Here is a 22272-nt window from a genome sequence, read left to right as displayed (position 1 = left end):
GGATCGGAGATCCATTTTTTCTTCTCCCTGTTGGAGTATCTTCGAGCCATTGTGTTGATGATAGGAGTGGTTTGCTTGAAAGTTAGTTTCACAACAAAAACACTCTGTGAAGAAACCACAAGAAAACTTCCGGGAGGTAGTAAACAAAGGTTAACAGGAGACTGCACTCAGACAGTAAGAATCCCTAGCAACAGGGTATTAGAGCTATCCCAAGCCCCATGGGAGGCTCTTCTGACCAGATCTACAAAGATACATGCTTGCGAGTGTGAATAGCTCAGATGAGAACGGTAGACTTTCACGGTTCGAGAAGTGAAGAGCAAGCTGAGCAAGCAGAATCACCGGAAATTTTTTAAAATTTTTTGAAAATTCCGACGACTGCGGCGGTAAACCAGTTAGCTGCGGTGGAAAACCAGGCTTTTGGGGAGCAAGACCGGGTCTCTATGGCAGGGAACAAGGTAGGAAGCTGTCTCTTTCAAACCTCGAAATTCGTGCCCGAGAGAAAAAAGACTTTCTCTTTAAGGATTCTCTTTTGTATGTATTTTCAAAATATTACAAGTTATGTTTATTAATGCAATTCTGATTTAATATTTACGTTTCCTATTTTCTAAAACAATATATACCTATTTATACCAAAAACACCAATATATTTACAAAAATAAGAAAATGAATTTAACTACATAAAATTAAGAAAATAATAGTCCAATTTTGATATAATTAAAAAATCATTGTTTAATTTAGAATAATAGATGTAATTTAAGAAAAAAAATATTTGAAACTATACAAAATATTATATGTGAAATCATATATATATATCCAATTAAGATGGAAACATAATAATACATAAACAAACTGACTTTTCAAATAATATTCTAGAGATTAAAAGTTAACTTAAAAGTTATAAACAAAAAATATTCTTTTATCAATTTTTTTAATTTAATCATTACATAAATGTTTGTATCCATGCATGATCACGGGAAAAGTTTGATAATACATATTGTTAAGAGTTAAATTACAACTGATGAAACATAAGAATCCAATATATATTAAAATATATACATATATGCATAATGCATTAGTAAATATGGCCACGAGTTAAAATTACAACACATGATCACATATAAAGTATACAACCAATGTTAATCCAGTATTTAGCATTTGACATATATATATTAGCACATGCACAGCCTACTTATTTAATATGATTGATATATTAGATATATGACAGCTTATTAACGCGTAGACGCTTGACATAATCGCTACACCATACTGTTGTAATGTAAAAACAAAGAACCACAGCTCCACACCATAACTAATTATCATCATTTGTAGTAAATAAACAAAAACCAAAATGGTGGTTTAAAACGGTTGTATAAAGTATCAAAACATGTTTGAAATTAACTATTCTACTGACGAATTAAATTAACACGGCGAAGCGTATAAACAAATTATAACTTAAGATCATAATTATCCAATAAAAAGAAAATCTACGTACACCAACTAAAACGTGAAGCTGAAATTACTTGAACGAGATTCTAACATTCAACTAATTGATTTGGACCGAAGCACTCTTGAGATCTTTTGTAGGAGTATCCATCATGGACCATGATTATTACATTAAATTTCAAATTTATTTTACATATTTTATCTGAGTTAAGATTTGTATTTTTAAGAAATGCATGTTGCATAACTGTTTTTTTTGTATAATTTGCATAACAGTTTTGTTTTAAAGCATTTCCAAAAGATACTCTACAACTTTAAATATGAAGTTTTTTGTTCTCCAAAAATGAACTTCAAATTGAAGAGTGAATCTCTATATTTAAAATTTCACCACTCAAAACTTTAAATTTGAAATTTCATATTTTTATTTGCATTTTGGTCCCTACAATTATACATCACATTTATGATCTTCAAATATTATTTACATTTATCGTTTTAATCTTTAAAATAATTATATCTCATAAATATTCTAATTTTTTTACAAATTAAAGTTTTACACATAAAATTAAATAAAACTTTAAAATAAATTGAAAATATTTTAAAACTAAATTTATACAGAAACAATATACAAAAAAAAACTTAAACAAAAAAAATGCTTTAAAAAAATTACATGAAGACATAACTATTACACAAATTTATATATTAAAACACTACTAACAGTCATGTAAACTTGATCAGGGATCTCCAAAATCTCCAAAATATTGTTCAAATTTCTTTTGTGTAACTGAAGATTGTTGTTGTTGTTTTTTGATATATTTTTTGCACAATTCTTTATTGTTCAGATAGAATGTATTCACGAGTACTAATATCATCGGTAAAAGTTAAGTTTTTTAGCAATATTTTATTTTTTTCTTTTACTTTTTCAAATCTAATGTATTTACATGTATTGATATCACTCGTTTTCAACAATTTTTAGCTCGTAATCTACAAATTAAAAATAAAGAGATTTGTTTTTACTTCAAAATGCACTGGATAATCATATATGCATTAAGAAAATAATTTTATGGAATATTGTGGTATTTTTCTTAAATTTTAATATTAGTTATTTTATTTTTATTTAAAATTTTATATTTTAATATAACATTTTACTAACTAATATTGTTGTAATATTTTTATATATGTGCTAGTAAAAATTTTATGAACTTAAATTAATTATGATAAATATAAAGATCATAGTAAAAAATACAAATTATTTTCGAGTTAAGTTTAAAGTTTTGATTTTGGAGAAAAATACTTTTAAACTTCAAATATAAAGTTTTAGAAACTTCAAAAAGAGTGTTTTGTTTTTTGGAAATGCTCTTATGAAACTAATTACTTTTTTGATATTGATATTTATAAGAAAAAGGCAATATATTATAGAAGTATATTTGTCCGAGGTTTATATGAGTGTACACCCAAGAATTACCCTGCATATTGTAAAATCTTTGGGATAATAACAAAACAAGGTGATCTGACGAAAAGGGTGAATATATTATAAAGAGAATTTGTACTCTCTACACACCAAATCTATTTTATTTGCACTCCATACCCTATTTTCTCCAATTTTCTTTTTCCTATCATTACCATTTTCTCCTCATTCTGGTATCCTACTTCTTTTAGTATATTGAGCTAATGTCCTCTATTATGAAATTTAGATGGAAAGCAGCAAATCAAAATTGATAGATTGTGATTAAAGCAAAGTGTTAGAAACAAAGGAGGGACTACAAAGTCTTTTGATGTAATAAGTTGGGTATTAAAGGGGAAAAAGGAGCCGGCAGTTGTAACGTTAAACATTATCCACCACCATCATATTCATATGATGTGACATTACTAGATAAGATCTTCGTGTGATTGCTGATTAAATTTTAACTCCCATCATTCCTTTTAACAGAAAAGTACTTAAATTATTTAGACGAAGAAAAAGCTCAACAAATGTTATGGTATATTAAAATCAAAGTCGTAGTGAAAAAGAAAACCGAACATACTTTTTTTTTTCCCAAATTGTTTTTATTGATTAAAAAGACCAAGCCTACGGCGGAAGCCCATGAACAAAAAACCCACTAGCACGAAAAGCAACTTACAACAAAAGCCGAGATCCAAAATAAAATAAACGGCCCAACAGACCCAAATACAAGCAATCGGACGGTTTGCCCTAGAACCGAAATACTTTTTATTGGGAAATAAAACGAAAAGTATTGTTATTATACGGTCATTCTGATAGGAATTGCACAAACTCAATAATCCAGAAAAAAACAATGTTTCATTTTTTGTTAAAGATAAAAAAAAAAACTGAAAAGCAAGAGAAAAGATGGCACGTAATGGGCATTCTTATTCTTATCCATATTACGCATCATCGATTAAAGGAGGGATAAGGAATGAAAAATGTCATCTGTTTTTGTTTCTTCTATATAAATTTATGTAGAGATTGTTCATCTGTCAGTGGACCTACGAGATACAAAAAAGATACCATATAAGATAATCTTATTTCCATAAATATTTTCATCTATCTATATCAGAGTTCTTTAAATATTCAATTTTCATTGGGAATTCGGCCAAAAAAAACCTCAACTTTACACGAATTGCCAAAACAAACATGAACTTTGGGGCTGGCCAAAAAAACACCAAACTTTAATTGACTTTAGAATTAATTAACAATATTTTCGCTGACTTGCCAATTTAGCACGCCGTCAACAAATTTAACAGAAATATTTGACGTCGTTTATTGTTGACGTTAAGTGAAACGACGTCGTTTTCAAATGAGATGAAACGACGTCGTTTTACACGATTTGAAATTAAAAATATGTAAACCCCTAGATTCGAACCCAGGTTGGTTGGTTAAATGGGAAGGTATTTTACCACTGGACTACTCGCACTTTCAATGTACATACTAACATGTTTATTTTTATTTGGTACATATTAAATATAAAAAATTCTCTAAAAACTTAATAAGATCTTTAAAATTCCAAAAAATTAAAAAATAAAGAAGATTTTTATAAAATTAATTTAGAAATTAAAATTAAAAATAAGATTTTATTTTTCTTTTTAAAAAATAAATAAAAACTTAAAAAGATCTTTAAAATTCCAAAAAATTGAAAAAATAAAGAAATTTTTTATAAAATTAATTTTGAAATTAAAATAGAAAATAAAATTTTATTTTTTCTTTTCAAAAAAATAAAAAATCTTCCAAAATTTTCAATTTTTTTAATACATTTGCTAAAACTTGAAATTAATTATACACACATAAAAAGTTGATAATTCTAACTTTAATTTTTTGCATTTTATTATAATTTTAAAAAAATTGGATTTTTTTTAAAAAATGAAAATTTTGGAATTTTTTTGATTTTTTAAAGAAAAGCAAATATTTAATTTTAATTCAAAATTAATTTTATGAAATTTTTGGAAGATTTTTTTATTTTTTAAAAGGAAAATAATTTTTTATTTTTTTTAAAGAAAAATAAAATTTTATTTTCAATTTTAATTTCAAAATTTATGTTATAAAAAATTTCTTTAATTTTTTCAATTTTTTGGAATTTAAAGTTCGTTTTAATTTTTTAGAAAGAAAAATAAAATATTATTTTTAATTTTAATTTCTAAATTAATTTTATAAAAATCTTCTTATTTTTTAATTTTTTGGAATTTTAAAGATTTTATTAAGTTTTTAGAGAATTTTTTATATTTAATATGTACCAAATAAAAGTAAACATGTTAGTAAATACATTGAAAGTGCCTGTAGCCCAGTGGTAAAATACCTTCTCATTTGACCAACCAACCTGGGTTCGAATCCAGGGGTTTACATATTTTTAATTTCAAATCGTGTAAAACGACGTCGTTTCATCTCATTTGAAAACGACGTCGTTTTACTTAACGTCAACAATAAACGACGTCAAATATTTCTGTTAAATTTGTTGACGGCGTGCTAAATTGGCAAGTCAGCGAAAACATTGTTAATTAATTTTAAAGTCAATGAAAGTTTGGTGTTTTTTTGGCCCGAATTCTCAATTTTCATTTGATACGAAACACCATCTACGGAACAACCAAACAAGTGTATACACATTTCGTGTGAGACAAAAATAACTTTCATATTTATCCTCTTCGAGCTATAATAATGTGTTACATTATAAACTATAACTATTTTAAAAACTATATTTAATTATTATGGGAAGATGGAAAATAGAGACGGATCTATTAACAGAATGCTTGTGAAGAAGGCAAAGCTAGGAAAGTAGGAAGTGTTGAAAACAATGCAGCAGTGGCATTTGGTAAGATATCTTCAATGGGAAGAAAAACTGAATGAATGAAAACCATTTCGGAAAACATTCTCTGCCACCCATTATCTTAAGAGATGAATTCAAAGAAGGGATACAATTATGTCTGGATTGGAAATTCAGTAAGATAAAAGTCTGATTGGGTTCAAAGCTACTAGGTCATTCCCATTGGATATAATATTATGTATGTGGTTATTTTAATTGCTTATTTGGCAATGCCGAGAGCAGATGGCCTACCTATGGGCCTTTGGACCATTAATGACCGTCACAGAATTTGAACAGCCCATGATGACCATCGCCTAATTGGAAAAGCCCATTTCAATTCGACTAAAGTGGGACTTAATCAAAAATATAATTTGTTAATGACATTTGCTATATGCTTCATAAGATTATACAACACACATAAATCCGCGCGATTTTATATGTTTAAAAAACTTCAGTACAGAAAACAGAATATTTTATACGATTTTTTTTATATGATAATAAGAGTACAAAAAAAATCTTAGTACGAATCCGCGAAGGACGAGTTTCTAGTGTCTAGCCAATAAGGCATCGACGTGTTCACATATGAGAAAACACGTGCGTTGATTAATTACATGAAACTGGTGAAAGAATATAAAATGTTTTAATCTTCAACCATAGATCTAGCCCATATCATAATAAATCAGCGTTAAAAAAGATCTAACTAGCCCTGCGATTTTTGTCTAAACCAGCCGAACCGGACTGAACTGAAATTTTTGGTTTTCGGTTTCGAGTTCGGTTTAGTTCGGTAGGATTTTGAAAAATATTTGGTTTTTGGTTCGGTTCGTTTCAATTTTTTCGTTTTTTTAAAGTTAAAAATAAAAAAAAAACAAAAATAACCGACAAACCGAACCGGATTTAACTGAAAAAACCCAAAATAACCAAATTTAACCGAAAATATCTGATCTTTTTAGAAAATTAGACAGGAATTAGCCGAAAACAAAAAAAAAATCGATTATTTTTGGAAATCTAACCTATACTAAAAGGGCAATAATAAGCCCTTTTAAGCTGTCCAGCTCGGACTATAAAATCAGCCAATGGTTGAGCAGCATTCTTCCACGTCATTTAATAGTTCTTTGTTTGGGCTTCTGTTGTTTTTGGCCTGTCTGATCTGTGGGCTATATAGTCCATTCTGCAATTGATGGCCGACGAAACCTAATTTTGTTCTTCACTTTTCGACTTCCATCTCTTACCTCTTCCATTTCTCTTCTCTCCAAATCCGTTTCGAAGAGTAATTTCACCGTTGACGTTCCCACTTTTTTCTCTGCCTTCTTCGTCGGTTGGTTCTCATTCTATATAAGCAGATGATTAGCGGGGGATTGAGTAAGGAGGATTAGGATGCTCTGGTCGCCGGAAGTTGCAGGGATATCCGTAAAATCCATTAGATTCGTCTTTCGGCCACCATAGAAGAAAGGTTCTTTTTTTCTTACGATCGTTCTCGAATATGATATTAAGTAGTTAGGATTATCAATGTATCCATTCTTTGCTTATCCAGCGGAATCCCCACCTTCGGCAGCGTCGTATATTATAGAATAAACTTCAAAAAACTGTTGTTTTTAGGATAAATAAGTTATGTTCTCATCTGAAATCAACGCCATGTTTCTTTTCTTAATGATTTGATGCATTCATGCACATGCTGTAGGTTATTGGTGCTGTGATTCTACGAAGATCTGAGAGAATGAGAATCAAGATTGTTCCAAAGACCAACCATAGGAATCAGGGGATTCAAAAAATTCCCCGCACGAAGTCTTTCTCTAACAAGGTTTTCTTTCTACATATTTTTCTTATTTAATCACAAATTAAGGTGTAGATTCCTATTAATTTTGTTTGTATAGTATTTTAAGAAAAATATATATCCTATGTCGTTAGTCTTTACTTTTGCTGTTTTTCCAGAGCTTAAAAGATATATGCACATGTAGCTCGGTTCTGTTCCTGAGTAACCCAAATATCGTAGAATGTGTTTACACTACGGGAACTGAGATAGCGAACAGGGCTAAAGTAAATTGTATCCAGAACAATTGGGCAGTAAACGTTGTAAGTATGCTTTGGTTTTCATATATACTCTTTTATTCAATTGATTGTTTTAAAGTTGGAATGTATCAGCAGGTGCATGATGATCAATGATCAAACATATCAGAGAGTACAAAAGGTATGCTATAGTGATGCTGACAGTTTTTTTTTTAATTCGAATTACTGAGATTTTGTTTGTCTCTTGGCTCTTGATGTTAAAATTTAACCAATATTTGAGAATAGGGATTAGGTACCAGGCCATTTCTACTGCTCAGCGAGAAGAAATTTATTGCCCTTCACCAGGTTACTTAGAACCAAAATGGTTTCTGGAATTGAAGGGGTTTTCTTCTCACCTTTTTCTTCAGGAAACATTTATCGTACTACTGTGATTATAGATTATAAACTTTTTGAATGTCAGAGCTTCGCCTAAGTTTATGCTTCTTTCAATAGTGTTCTTTAAACAGCTTATGAGCCAACATCTGTATATGTGTGTATGTGCTTGTGATCAGCATGTTGCTATGATTGTACACTTTTTCTACCTCTTGAATCAACCAACGGAGAAATAAGTATAACCAAGTCCTGCTCTTTGTATATTAGAGTTTTGGCTTATTGTTTGGAGATTTGAGAGTCTCTTTTTTCTACGTGTATTAATCTATATTCTGCAGTATTTTACTGTCTTTGCTTTCACTAATGTATATATTAAATTAGTTATATATGCAGAAGAAACAACAGAGATTTTTTTTTTACTAATGAAACAACAGAGTATTGTTATGAAGAACACCAATGACGCGACAAGAAAAACAAAACCCAAGTTTCTTAGAAAGCAACACATTATTTTCTATTAGCAAAACACCACGAATTCCGTCAATAAATATTAGCATCTTGCTTTTCTTCATAAGATATTAACATGAATAATTCATAAGTCACAAGTTATACCTACTAATAAATAATTAAAATTTATAAAACTTAAAAATCTGCAAAATTTATTATAGATGACACGCTACTATTTTACATAAATGTATCATTTATTATAGATTTTAAATAACTATAAATTCATAGCAATTCAATTAATTTTCTTAAAAATTATAATTCATAATTGTCAACTAATATTTCTTTATATTAATTAATGTAAAATGACACCGTAATGTTTTACATAAATGTATCATTTTATCATAGATTTTAAATAACTATAAATTAATATCTCTATTAATTTTCCTGAAAAGAAAAATTAGAAAAATAATATTTAGCAGATAATAACATATAATACTTAGTAGAGATATCTGCACGACATAAAAACCTCATGGAAACCATTCTATTTTCTCAACTTTTATGGATTTTCAGAAAATACACAATAAGCAATTAAATGTTTACCTTTTATCAATGTATTTGCAAAAATATTTATCAGATCCAACACTTTTGAAGTTGAAATATTTTTCATGCATACTTCTAGAAAGATTAGTTTTATTGATAAAACTAAAAAAAAACATGAGCCACTAATTAAGTAATACAAATCTGAAAGAAAGAGGGAATGAATAAGTTAGGAAATCAAAATTTAAAATGATTTGAGTTTAAACCTGATTTTTTATACTGTAATAATATTTTGAGTAATGTAACATGTGTGTGTTTTATTATTATTTTTCATTTTACATATAATCATTTAAACTTCATTATGATAATTTATATTTTTTGCTGTTTCCAATATATATAAAGTAACTATTCTAATATGAATAAATTAATATTTTTAAACAGCTAACAATTTATAAAAATAAATCCGGGCGTAGCCCGGAAAAGTCTCTAGTAAAATTGAAATTAACTGATAACCCAACCAAATTTATTTCGATTAATTTTGGAATTGATTTTCAAAATTTACGTTTCGGTTCCGAAATCGCAGGGTAGACCAAACGAAGAAAACATATATAGAATTCGTGAGAATACAAGATAGTTTGTAGGAAACGGCAAGCAGTGTATAGATTGTATGTACAAGGTATTTATGTTAAACGGCGAGAAGTGTGTAGAGATTCTTAACATAAATAAGCTTCACAAACTAAAAGAATCTGAAATTTTCAGTTTGATTTACTTATTAGTTCCACAATCTATCATTCGAATTTAGATTCTAGTTATGTAGAGAGTATTTGAAAGGGACCATTCCACTTGCTAAGCAAATATCTCCTCCTCTCTCCATGGGCCCTCTAAGAGCTTATAACAGCTTTATCCAAATGCGTAAACTCGCACGGGGCCGTTACGTGGAGGACGATACATAGATAAGATCAATACAATACTTATTAGGATAAGCCCAAATGTCTGCATCCAAGTGTATTCAAAAAGTGGAGAAAAGCTAATAGTTTCTGATATGTATTACATATATTCTTATATTATCCTTTATATATTAATTGAAAAACATTACAACATTGTTTTGTAACCACGTGTCATCATGAAAGTGAAATTCAGAATTATTAGAAAAATAGATTGGTCCATCTTAACTTATATTATATTTTTTATTAAACTAACTATTAAATTGATAAATAGTATACAAAAGAATATTTTCGCACTTTCCTTAAATAAAAGCTACAGAATTGCCTAATATGATTAACGTATATATGACAATCAATGATTATGAATAATAAATATTTGATAATAATTTTTGTATCTTAGCTCTTTTTTGTTTAATTTTATATTATTAAAAGATATTAAACAACCACAGTAATCATATAAAATAAAATAAAATATTTTTTCTCTTATATGCTATATTTTGAATTTATAAAACGACTATAAATTACTAAAAACGTTAAATGTCTCACACTAAAATTTTGTGATCAATAGTTTAACTTTTTTGGTAATAACAAGATATAAAAGATCATAAATCGTATGAATATAAAGTCTCATTTACTAGACATTCAAATTATATATTAATATAGTTTAAAATTTAAATATATAAATAGAAAAATACATAAATATGATAATTTCTAAATTTGTATTGAAAAAGTATTGAAATATTAATATTTTAATTTTAAAATTTGCATTCAAAAAATTGCACATTATAAACTTTTTGTATATCATATGAGTATGGATTCTCAATAATAAATATTTATATTAAAATATACTATATATCTATGGTCATGTCATTAAAATTTAGTTATATACCATATAAAATAAATAAAATGATTATTTTGATTTATTTACCAAAAAGTATCATAAATAAACAAGAAGTACTGTTTTGATTTATATATTTACTCTAATTTAATTATATATATAATACGTAAATGAATACAAATAAACAATAATAGATAAAAATAGTTTTATATGTAACATTCATTCCGCGCAATTGCACGGATCTTAAGAGTATCTCCAATGTATTATCCCATTTTTTACTCCAAAATGGTACAACACCAAAATGGAGTAAGGTTTTACTCCAATGTATTACTCCATTTTCTACTCCAAAAATAATATTTCTTAAATAATTTCATTTTTATTTTATTAATAATTGCAAATAAAATCTTATACTTATAAAAATTTACCAATTAACCCCAATTATTTTATGTTTACGATAATAATTAAAATATAAATTATTTGAATTAAATATTTATTATTAAATAGTACAAGAAATCATTAAAAAAGACAACATATATATAGGTTCAACAATGAGCATTAGAATATTTTTCCCACAAATGATCAACTAATGCATTTTGTAATGAAAAATGAGCTTCTTTATCTTTGATATTCCTAAATCGAGCAAGAAAATTTTGAAATCGGTCATTTTCATCTTCTGCAATTTTGATATCTGGAGGTGGAGCTTCTCTTCCAAGTTCAATTGGTGCATCAAGTTCACGCTCATCTTCAATTATCATCTTATGTAAAATTATACATGTAGTCATAATGTCATGTAACACATTTTTTTTCCAAAAACGAACAGGTCCTTTAACAATAAAAGATTCAAAGGACCAGTTTATAAATAAAAAAAGTTCAACTCCAAAATGGAGTAATGGATAAGATTACTCCATAAATGGAGTAACCCTAGCCATTACTCCATTTTCAACTCCAAAATGGAGTGGAGTTGGAGAAGATTTTACTCCATAATGATGTTTGGAGTTGAAAATGGAGTAGGGTTGGAGATGCCCTAAGCTCTAGTATACTCTTATTTACCAACAACTATAACATATCTTGTCTTATATAATTAAGTAACTAACAAGTACTACACATTTTGCATTACCATCAGCACGGTCATATCAATAGATAGAATTCACTGTTATGGTAAGACAAGAATTCAAATTCCATATTTTTGCTTGGACCGAGTAAATCTAGTTAAAAGCAATTACATCAAAAAAGAAGAAGCAATTACATCCAAATGAGCCATGGAAAGGTTTTTAAAACGTCTAAATGGGCAAACAAATAAAACAATAGACCCCGTAACTCGAAGCCTTGATAAAACGCTAAAGTAATAGTGGGAGTCTACGCATTTAGATAAGCCGTAGAAGTTTTTGGACGAACTAGAGGGTCCATGAAGAGGAGATATTTGCTTAGCAAGTGGAATGGAAATTGTTTAATACTAATAGATAACTTGTTAACAAAGATTAATAAAGTCCAGTAAGTTGACACAGATCACAAAATATGGTAGCTATCTATATGAGTTATTTATCATTGTTCTAATGGTCGAGAATCGATTATATTCAGTGGCGGATGTAGGTGAGCCAAGTTGGTGGCATTTGCCCTCATGAAATTTCAAATTTGTTATAACATGTATGAACTTTTGTTGTTTTGCCCTACTAAAAATCATATTTTAGCCTCGTTTTCTATGTTTAGATTTGATTTGCCTCCAACAAAATAAACCTACATTCCGCCACTGGTTATATTATACATCTAATATCTGTCTGGGCTTGTCGCTGTCGCACTTATGTGAACATTATGACTAATGACGATTATAGTCTTTGGCATCTTATAGAATATCGGGACACGCCAAACGGAAGTTGGAATATAGTAAAAAAACAGTTTGAATATAGTAAGTTACCTAATTACATGACACATCAGTGTAAATACATAGAAGTAACCCTCAGTGTAATTTTTCTAAATTAAAATGTGCTTTCCAATACAATATTAAACAAAAGATTAGATGACAGAAGATACAGCGTATGCTTTGACCTGTCTGATCTCGGAATATAGTAAATTGTCTTAAATACATAACACATCTAATTGTGTTTCAAAAAAAAAAAAGAATAAAAAAACATAACACATCTAATTAAAATGTGCTTTCCAATGTTAAACAAAAGATAGATGACAAAAGACACAGCGTATGCTCTTTGACATGTGTGATCTCGGAACTATACAGCCTTTTGTATATCCATTGTTCCAGCTTTTGGCAAAAGCGCATTGTGGTTTTCATTTCACAAAACCCTCTTTAAGTTATTTCTTAAACACGTTCCATTACTAAGATCTTTTGAGATCCGGTCCAACTCATTAATTCTTAAATCTGATTTCAAAGATAATTACCTAATTAATTTGGTTCATGTCAGAAAAAAAAAGATCAAACTATTCAAAATACCAAAGCTATAAATGAATGTGTTACAACTACATAGACTGGAATTTTCAAAATGGGTTCATCTACCATATTTTCAAAACAAAGCATATATATGCTATATACTTGTATGTTATAATTTCTCATATATGAGTGTTAAAATTACATATTTAACGAAATACGTAGTTGTTCTACTATGATATTGTTAGTTGTAAAACAATAGCTTAGACAAGTATTTTTAATTAATGTACAGGTCAAACACACAAAGTTAGGGCAACATTATCAATAGGTCCCCAGATGAAAGTCCCCAAATGAATAGTACAAGGATTTACAAGGACTCACCTCATTTGTCCCTTATTTAAGGACTTTTTCTCTTCTTTTTTCCTCGGTCCTGATGTTTTGTGGCCCCTCCCTCTCCTTAGGGACCCTTAAGGGACTAACTGATAATGTTGGCCTTACAACTATAGAATCTATCTGACCAGGAAAAACAAAACCCCCGAGGTCAAAGCTTAGACTACTGAAATTTGTTATTACAGCTGACTGACTACTAGTCTACTACCACTTCCTCCGTTTTTAATACATTACGTTTTGTAAGAACTTTTTTGTTACATAACGTTTTTAATTTCTATTTAAAAATGGATAGTTCAGTTATGTAAATAAACATGGCAATTCAAAGGGTAAATTTGTAATTCACTCCTTAGGAACACCTTTTTAAGTTGGACTCTTCCTCTCTCTCCCACCATATGTGTTCTTCTTTCAGAGAAAGAAAAAAACAGAGTAAAGCTTTTGAATAGCAGAGCTTAATAAGAGCGCCTTTTTTTGTCCGCTAAGTTCAGACGCAGAGGCGAACGATCGGAGAGATGGGAGATGTGGTAATATTCATCGAAGATACAGATATGAATTCGAGTTTCTCTCGCTGCAGAATTTGTCACGAAGAAGAAGAAGCAGAGAGCTACTTTGAAGCTCCTTGTTCTTGCTCAGGCACCGTCAAGGTATTAAAAACAACATCTCAATCTTGAAACCAGCTTCTTTCTATCGTGTTTTGTAATCTGAATTTTAATATATAATTTGCTTCGTTTGATCAGTTCGCTCACAGAGATTGCATACAACGATGGTGCGATGAGAAAGGAAACACGATTTGTGAAATATGTCTCCAGGTTTTGTTTCTTCTAAGTTTTATTATTCCATGTTTTATTCAATAATCAAAACGATAATACGTGTTTCAAAGACGTGTATTATTATCCTTTGTGTCCTGTAATCTTTTTGCATTATTTAAAAAAATAAAATATTCGATTCGCTTAAAAAATCTTAATCAATGAGCCAATAACATCCTGTTGATAATATCATAACCGATTTTTTAAATATAATTTTATATGTTTAATTTCGATGGATTAATACATTCAGAAAGTGTTTCAACAAAAGAAAAACATTCAGAATAAAAAAATGGTAACTGGATGATCCATCGTTTTATGGGCCCCATTAAACTTGGTGCACGTATTTTCTTTTTTTTTTCTCTCTGAATTTTATTAAGGGACAAAAGCCCAAACGGGCAAAAGCCCAACAACATAAAAGATAAAACGAAAGGCCTAAACAACAGGCCAACTTAACAGAACCAATTTTGGGCCGCCAGCCCAAAAAGAGGAAAACCCGTCGAGGAAGCAAGTCGTCTCTATCCACCACGTGGCCGGTTGCCCAGCAATCTGAATCCACGCGTCAAGATCGGAGATGACTTTCTTCCACCGGTGCCAAATTGGAGATGCGACGGAACTCCGCCGTCAGCAGAGGCTAACCGAAGAAGAAACTCGATCAAGTCAAGCAATCTTCAAATCGATCAAGTCGCTCACCGGATCTACGCTTCTACAGACAATCTTCATCGATCCCTCCTACAACCTTCGATCTTCTTGCATGAAAATCAGTCATCTTTATAGATGAGAAATCGTCCGAAGATAAAAAAACCTTTAAGGGAAAGGAGGAAGAAGACGTCGAAGATGAGGAAGGAGAGAGGATTGAACGGATGGATAACAGAAAACGTCGATCGACTAACCGAGACAGACTCGGTGATAAGCCGAACAGCTCCGCCGAGGAGAGCGCAAGCCGCCGGAATCAGAAGCCGGCTATACCCGTCAAGAGAACCGCGGTATACCGGAGACAAAAGCCGAACAGCCCCGTCAAGAGGAACGCGAGCCGCCGGAGTCAGAAGCCGGCTATACCCGTCGAGTGGACCGCGGTATACCGGAGACAAAAGTCACCGAAAGAAAACGGCGACATGATCAAGCTTCATCTCATCATCTTCTTCGTGAAGGATGTTGGAGAGAGAACGAAGAAGAGAGAGAGAAGCTGGAAGAACTGCTTAGCTTCTTTGGTGCACGTATTTTCTAATTATGGCTGGATAATTACGAAAAACGATTTTGATGCTATTTATTATGAGAAAATTCATCCAACGGTTTTGATTTTATTTTGTTAGTCCTCGAGGTTTTCGGTTTAATAAAAATTTGGTTTAGTCTCCGGTTTGCGAAAAAAAGTTTATAATCTTGCATTGCAGGATTATAAACCTGGATACACCACAACTTCAAGACCATCTCGTTTAGTTGAAGCAACAGCCACGACCAGGTAATTAGTTTTCTTTTAAAGCAAAAAAGTAAGATTCATTAAGCTTCGAAGATTGTAATTACATTATTGATTGAGAACTGAAATTGTTTTTATTATACAAACGTTTCTTCACAGACGTATTAATCTTTTTATTATTTCTGATTCAAATAAATAACAACAATGATCCTAGGACGAGGAGACAATATGGAGGAAGAAGAAATAGAAGATTAGTGGACAGAACTGAATCAGAATTTCCAGAATGCAACTCTGAAGCTAACAGAGGCGATTCTTGTTGTAGATACTTGGCTCTCATTGTAAGTACTTATTCATTTGTTTCTATATATATGAGATACTCGTAATATGATTATTATTTTCGTTTGAGTTTAGGAATAATTAGATTATTAGATGATATAGACATTAAAAAGTTAGTTAAACTGAATGATGCGAGGATAAGAAAATAATTTGGTTTAGTGAGGTCCAAATCAGAGATGGGAACCACTACTATTGACTAAACATAACATTTAAGGTTTGCATGATTAATAACCACAGACGAGATAAGACATCCACTTGGTTTATAATTTTTCTAAACTTAGTGAAACGGTTGTTTGATAAATGATAACAACATATACCACTGAACTTTTTTTAACAAATGAAAAATAAAACTTTCGTTTATTATCCTTTTGAGTACCGTTTGTCACCGACCAATTGTATCCACTATCCAACCGGTCTTTAAAAAAATAGGTTTCTCTATATGAACGATATCTTTGAAACAACCTATTAAGATTATAATACACTATTACACTGCATGCTATCTTTCATTTTTTTTTAAGTTTGAACGACTTCAGAAAAATAAGATTAGAGAGATTGTTAGGATTCGTGAAAAAAATAGATACTTAGGTTTGGTTAGTTTGTTTGGTCGACCAGGAACCTAAGCCTTTAACAAGAGGAACTCTTTGGTCTCACCTACCAACAAATATGGTTTCTTCTTTTGGAACCCAAAGAATGTACTGTTATGGTTCACAGTTGTTAGTGGATCACGTTGCCCATGTGTCGTGTCGTTTTATAGCTTTAACCCATATTTGTTAAAGCTATGCCCAAATTGAACCTGGCCAATTTTATTTGGACTAAATATAGTATCATAACATATTTTTTTTTGTCAACTGTATCATAACATATATTTATTCTTATGATACATCTTTTACGGCGTGGCCTTTATATTATTGGAATTATTTTTTTATATTTATTATTTTTGCAGCTATCGGTGGTTTTGTTGATAAAGAATGCGTTTGATGTGGTTTACGGAACCGACGAGTATCCCTTCACGATTTTCACGGTATTTTGCTCTTCCTTTTATACCTAGTATCACAATACTAAAAGCAAGATATAGAGAGCAAAGAAGTTGTCCACGTCACTAAAAATATTCCTCCAATCAGAACATTTCATTTGAACATGTCAGATGGGCTTCAGTCTATTGAGTTACGTTTGGGCCTCAGGTGCATATGTTTTTTCGCTGGGCTTTGTTTAGTAAAATCTTCCAATAACAATCATTTTTCCTGTCAAGTCATATTACCTGTTCATCTGCGGCCCAATTAACCCAAGTAAAAAAACTCTATCTATTATCTTTTTTTTTGACTCCATCTTCTCCGTTTCTTCTTCATTCAATCTCTGTTACTGAACCTCAACTGTTATCCATGTTCTTCAATACCCTCTTAAGGAATTCCTTCCACCTCCTCTCGAAAAAACAAAAAAGAAAATCCCTTTCCTCGACCTTATGGCCAGATGGTGAGTCAAAGGTCTTAATCGCCGAGAGAGACGGTTTAGTCGGCGAGCTAATGAAATCAATTAGAAGAGACTCAGATTCGAGCTTAATCGAAGCGACGCTATCCTGCTTGATCGCGATCAGCTCACCGAGGCGCGTGAAACTCAATCTAATCCGAGAGAAGCTCATCAAGGATCTTACGAAGCTGTTAACGGATCCAACGACGGCGAGCGTTTCAATGACGGAGAAATCTTTAAAGCTTCTCGAGAGTTTAGCATCCACAAAGGAAGGCAGATCGGAAAACTGCGGAGGAGACGGCGAGTGTTTGAAGACGGTGGTTAAGAAGCTGATGAAAGTATCGACGGCGGCGACGGAGCACGCCGTGACGGTGATTTGGAGCGTCTCTTATCTTTTCACGGATCCACAAGCGAGCGTTTCGGTGATGGAGAAATATTTGAAGCTTCTCAAGAGTTTAGCATCCACAAAGGAAGGCAGATCGGAAATCTGCGGAGGAGACGGTGAGTGATTGAAGACGGTGGTTAAGTGGTTAAGAAGCTGATGAAAGTATCGACGGTGCCGTGACGGTGCTTTGGAGCGTCTCTTATATTTTCAAAGAAGAGAAGGCGCTTGAAGCGATTACGAGTACTAACGGCGTTACGAAGATCCTGTTACAATATATGAATACTAGAACTATAAATTTTTTTCTACTTGATGCTTTTTACTGTTTTGAGTTCTTGGTTTTAAGATTTATAAAATAACCGAAGGTATATGTTTTTTTGGTTTCCTTCTCTCTCTTTTGTTGTTGAGAATTCATGTATTACATATATTCCTGATGATGACACAATGTTTCGTTTGGATTTTTTTCACCCAGGTTTGGTGCAGAAGATGTTTTAACCATCTAGGCGTTTTGCATGTTCAAGGTATAAGTTTCAGTTATGTGTAAAACATTGTAATTTTCTTTTCAGCTGAATGATTGCATAGATAATGGTAATACTGTTCTAAATTGTTAATGTAGTGATTTCATGCTCTCTTTACGGGGATGATGATACTTGGAAAGCTTGGCTTAATGTTGATAACTCTATGCTCCACAACTACTACTATTTTTACAATCTTTGATAGTTTTCACAAGCAAAAATTGTCTAGGCTTATGCACATATTCTCGAAATTGTAGTTCTAATGCTAAAGTCACACATTTATATCATTATGCTTACGAGTTGAGAGCTGCTCTTCACTTTCTCTAAGGTGAGAAAAAAAAAGATTGATTGTGGAGCAACAAAAGTTTTAATGTCTTTTAGTTTCCCAGAAAATAATTAACTATGCAGCCATTAAAAGTAGTAATTTGGACTAATCTTTGGAAACTAAATATAACAATTTATCTAACAGAAAAAACATTTGAATATTAAAGTTTCGATTTTTGTCTATTAATGTTAGAACCAATACAAAATCACTGGCAAAAAACCAAGAAAAATCAACTTGATTAAAATATTAATTCCATGAAAAAATTTAAAGACAATGGAAATCATGTAAATATTTCATCTAACAGAACAAGATGATGTCTTAAAAATAAAATTAATATCAATATAATGTGTATATAAATCATTATAAGAAGTATCTTGAAGGAGATGAACATTTTTTAGACACTATAAAAAATTATATCATTTTAAAAAAAAACAATCATAGAACAAAATGGAAAATAACAATAACTAAACAGTGAGTACATAACTGAACATATAAAAAAGGACTAGAAAAACATATAAATAGGAAAAATAACTGAAGACATAAATAACTAACAAACTTAATATAATTAAAACATATAGAAAAAATGACTGAGAACATATAAATGAAAAATACATATAACACAAGAACCAAACCAAAAATGAATGAACGTTTTTTATCATAGGTCCACATTTGAACAACCAACTATTTAAGATGTAATATATATATTTTCACAAAACTATCGAACATCAAAGAGTGAAAAAATTATCTTGGTACGAATAGTCTTAAAATATATAATGATAAAAACCACATTAACTAACTATATATAATATATTATAAATTAATCAACACAATGCATGAAAATTAATACTCGCCATAAGATTTTTAACAATATTTTACTTTAACAATTCCATAATAATTATTTGAAGCTTCAAATGATAATTAACAAAAAAAAACTAAAATACATAAACATCATACCACATATAAAGTCAATAAATATTAACGACTGAGAACAAGAAAATAACATCAAACTAATTTATTATACTCATTTGTAAATTTCATGAATTATAAATCTATTGTATAGTGTCAAAAATATGTGGTACAAAATAAAAAAGTTAAACAAGTCATACTCCGAATTTATTAAAAATTAAACAAAATAATGAAAATTATCTAACATATAAAAATTTATAAAATACAAACTTAAACAAACATCTTTCTTAATGAAAAATTATAATAAACTTAAAAATATAATTATAATTTTATGATTGTAAATTGTTAGTTATGAATTTCAATTACCATCTCAAAATAAAAATACGCAAGTTTAATTTAATTTAATAATATTATAGGAAAATCCGGGCGTAGCCCGGAAAACCCTCTAGTATAACTTAATAAACAATAAAGGATTGATTAGATAATTTTAGACTTTTAGTAGTCTTTAATTACTACTCCATCTAGTTTTGTATGCTTTAAATTTTAAATTAGTTGGGGGAAATTAATGGCAGCTATTAACACTGAAGGCCATTGGTATACTATTGCCAATGCTCGTAATCATTCAGACTATCGCAGCTGTTCAGAGCAGTCTCCGACGTCAGTTTATCGTAAGCTCCTAGAAAATTTTTCCACTTCTTATCATCATCATTTACCATATTCTAAAATAATTGGGTCAAATATTCAGAGATTTGGTACAGTTTGGTTTAATGTTACCCAAAATATGAATACATTAATAAATATTGTAGCACTTTCTTTACTTGTAACAACAATAACTGACTGAAAATATTATGAATTCTGATATGATATTGTCTTTAGTTGTATCTCTATGTTCACTTTTTACTGTTGGAATTTTAATAGGAATCTGAAGAAGATACGTTAAGCTCTGAAGATGATGATGGCTTGGAGGAGGAAGAGCAACAGCAACATTTGGCTTGATCTTTTTTCTCTCTCGTCATCATCATGTTATGACCCAACACATATACAAATAGGAATCTGTAACCACTATAAACTGTTAAATAATATTCATAAAGATCTTTAAGCTATAAAACAAGATTAGAGGTGAAATAAAGTACCTCTCATATTTCAACTTCATCCATATACTTGGTTGGGAGAAAATAAATACGTTTTGACATTTTAAGTAAATACTAGATTTCCACCCGCACAACCGTGCGGGTATATATTTTCACATTTATATATATAGATATTTGTTTTACATAATTATTATATATTTTTAATGTTACTCATATATTTAAATGTTTATATAATTATGCCAAATATAATAATTTTATAATTTTCATGCTGTAAATTAAAATCATCACATATATATGTTGATTATTATATATTTGTCCTATTGAATTTGCGTTTGATTACTAAACTAATTTTTTTAATGCATGAAACAACATATATGAAAACAATTTCGTATTTAATTTATTATAATCTTGATCCGTAGTACAAATCGCTAGATTTTTTTAATAATTTTTAAGGTTTATTAATTTTTTTATAATAAATTACTGTATATTAAAAAGTTTAAGATAAGATAAAGTTTTATACATCTTATTATATAAAGTTTGGTTCTTCAAATTTGCTAATTAACATGGTCGCGACACATGACAATTATATATTTAAGATTACGACATGTGTTAATCTATCTCATAATTAAAAATACATATATTAAAATCTTAAAAAACAAATTTTATTAAAATCTTATTATATAAAACTTGGTTCTTCAAAGTTGATAATTAACATGATCGCGACATATGTCAATAAATTTTTAAGATTGTGACATGTGTCAAAAATATGACATCCATTTTTAAGATTTTAAAATATGATATATTATTACAAAAATATTTTTTACAATTATTTTTAAGATTTTGGAAAAGAACAATTACTATTACATAGTCTTTTACAATTATATATTGTTAAAATTATGGGATAGTAATTTTGTTTTAAAACCCTAAACAAGAAAATAATTATAAAATATTATTTGAAAGTAAATTTATTTTTTGTTTAAAAAAATATAATTTTCTTTTTTAAAGATACTAAAGAAAGAAAATTGTCAAATAAAAATATTAACTAAAAAAATTTAAAAAACGAATTATCAAAATCCTACAAGTACAAGAAATTATTTAATAAATATCATAAAGTAAAACTAACTATAAAATAAGTAATATTTATCTTTTAGAAGCCTAAACAAAAAAATTGTAAAAGTATTACTATTATTTTACCATAAATAACAAACTTTCCATTTTATAGGTAATTGTATGTTAAAAAATTATAAACAAAAAAATAGCTACAAATATTTCATAACTATATTTAGGTTTAAGTTTTCACATATTATTTTCACAAAACGAAATATTATTTACGAGAAACGTATTACCTAAGTATTTTATTTTAATTTCCAATTATGATGTGTTGTTATACATGAGTATGTGTGAATATGA

General features: G+C 29.6%; 1 protein-coding gene and 1 long non-coding RNA gene across 6 annotated transcripts; both read left to right on the top strand.

Moving 5' to 3' along the window:
• Positions 1 to 6735: 6735 nt before the first annotated feature.
• Positions 6736 to 8381, top strand: LOC106451166. Of its 2 annotated transcripts, XR_007317304.1 has the most exons (3): positions 6736 to 7176; positions 7405 to 7524; positions 7656 to 8381. It is a non-coding gene; the product is annotated as an uncharacterized LOC106451166 (long non-coding RNA). The 2 variants fall into 2 exon arrangements; XR_007317303.1 differs by having other exon boundaries at positions 7140 to 7524.
• A 5595-nt stretch (positions 8382 to 13976) lies between these two features.
• On the top strand, positions 13977 to 20874 carry BNAA10G01230D. Of its 4 annotated transcripts, XM_022693207.2 has the most exons (8): positions 13977 to 14270; positions 14364 to 14435; positions 15821 to 15888; positions 16058 to 16181; positions 17123 to 17200; positions 18498 to 18546; positions 20344 to 20439; positions 20690 to 20874. In XM_022693207.2, exons 1-8 carry the CDS (start codon positions 14139 to 14141, stop codon positions 20695 to 20697), a joined length of 627 nt encoding a protein of 208 aa, XP_022548928.1. In that variant the 5' UTR covers positions 13977 to 14138; the 3' UTR covers positions 20698 to 20874. The 4 variants fall into 4 exon arrangements, with proteins under 4 accessions (XP_022548928.1, XP_013666361.1, XP_013666362.1 ...); XM_013810907.3 differs by lacking the exon at positions 18498 to 18546; XM_013810908.3 differs by lacking the exons at positions 20344 to 20439; positions 20690 to 20874 and adding an exon at positions 18642 to 18852.
• Positions 20875 to 22272: the final 1398 nt, after the last annotated feature.

The sequence above is a fragment of the Brassica napus genome, chromosome A10 (genome assembly GCF_020379485.1).
Source record: "Brassica napus cultivar Da-Ae chromosome A10, Da-Ae, whole genome shotgun sequence".
Classification (NCBI taxonomy): domain Eukaryota; kingdom Viridiplantae; phylum Streptophyta; class Magnoliopsida; order Brassicales; family Brassicaceae; genus Brassica; species Brassica napus.
The sequence above is the reverse complement of the archived record's forward strand: the minus strand, read 5'-3'. Positions and strand labels throughout refer to the sequence as shown.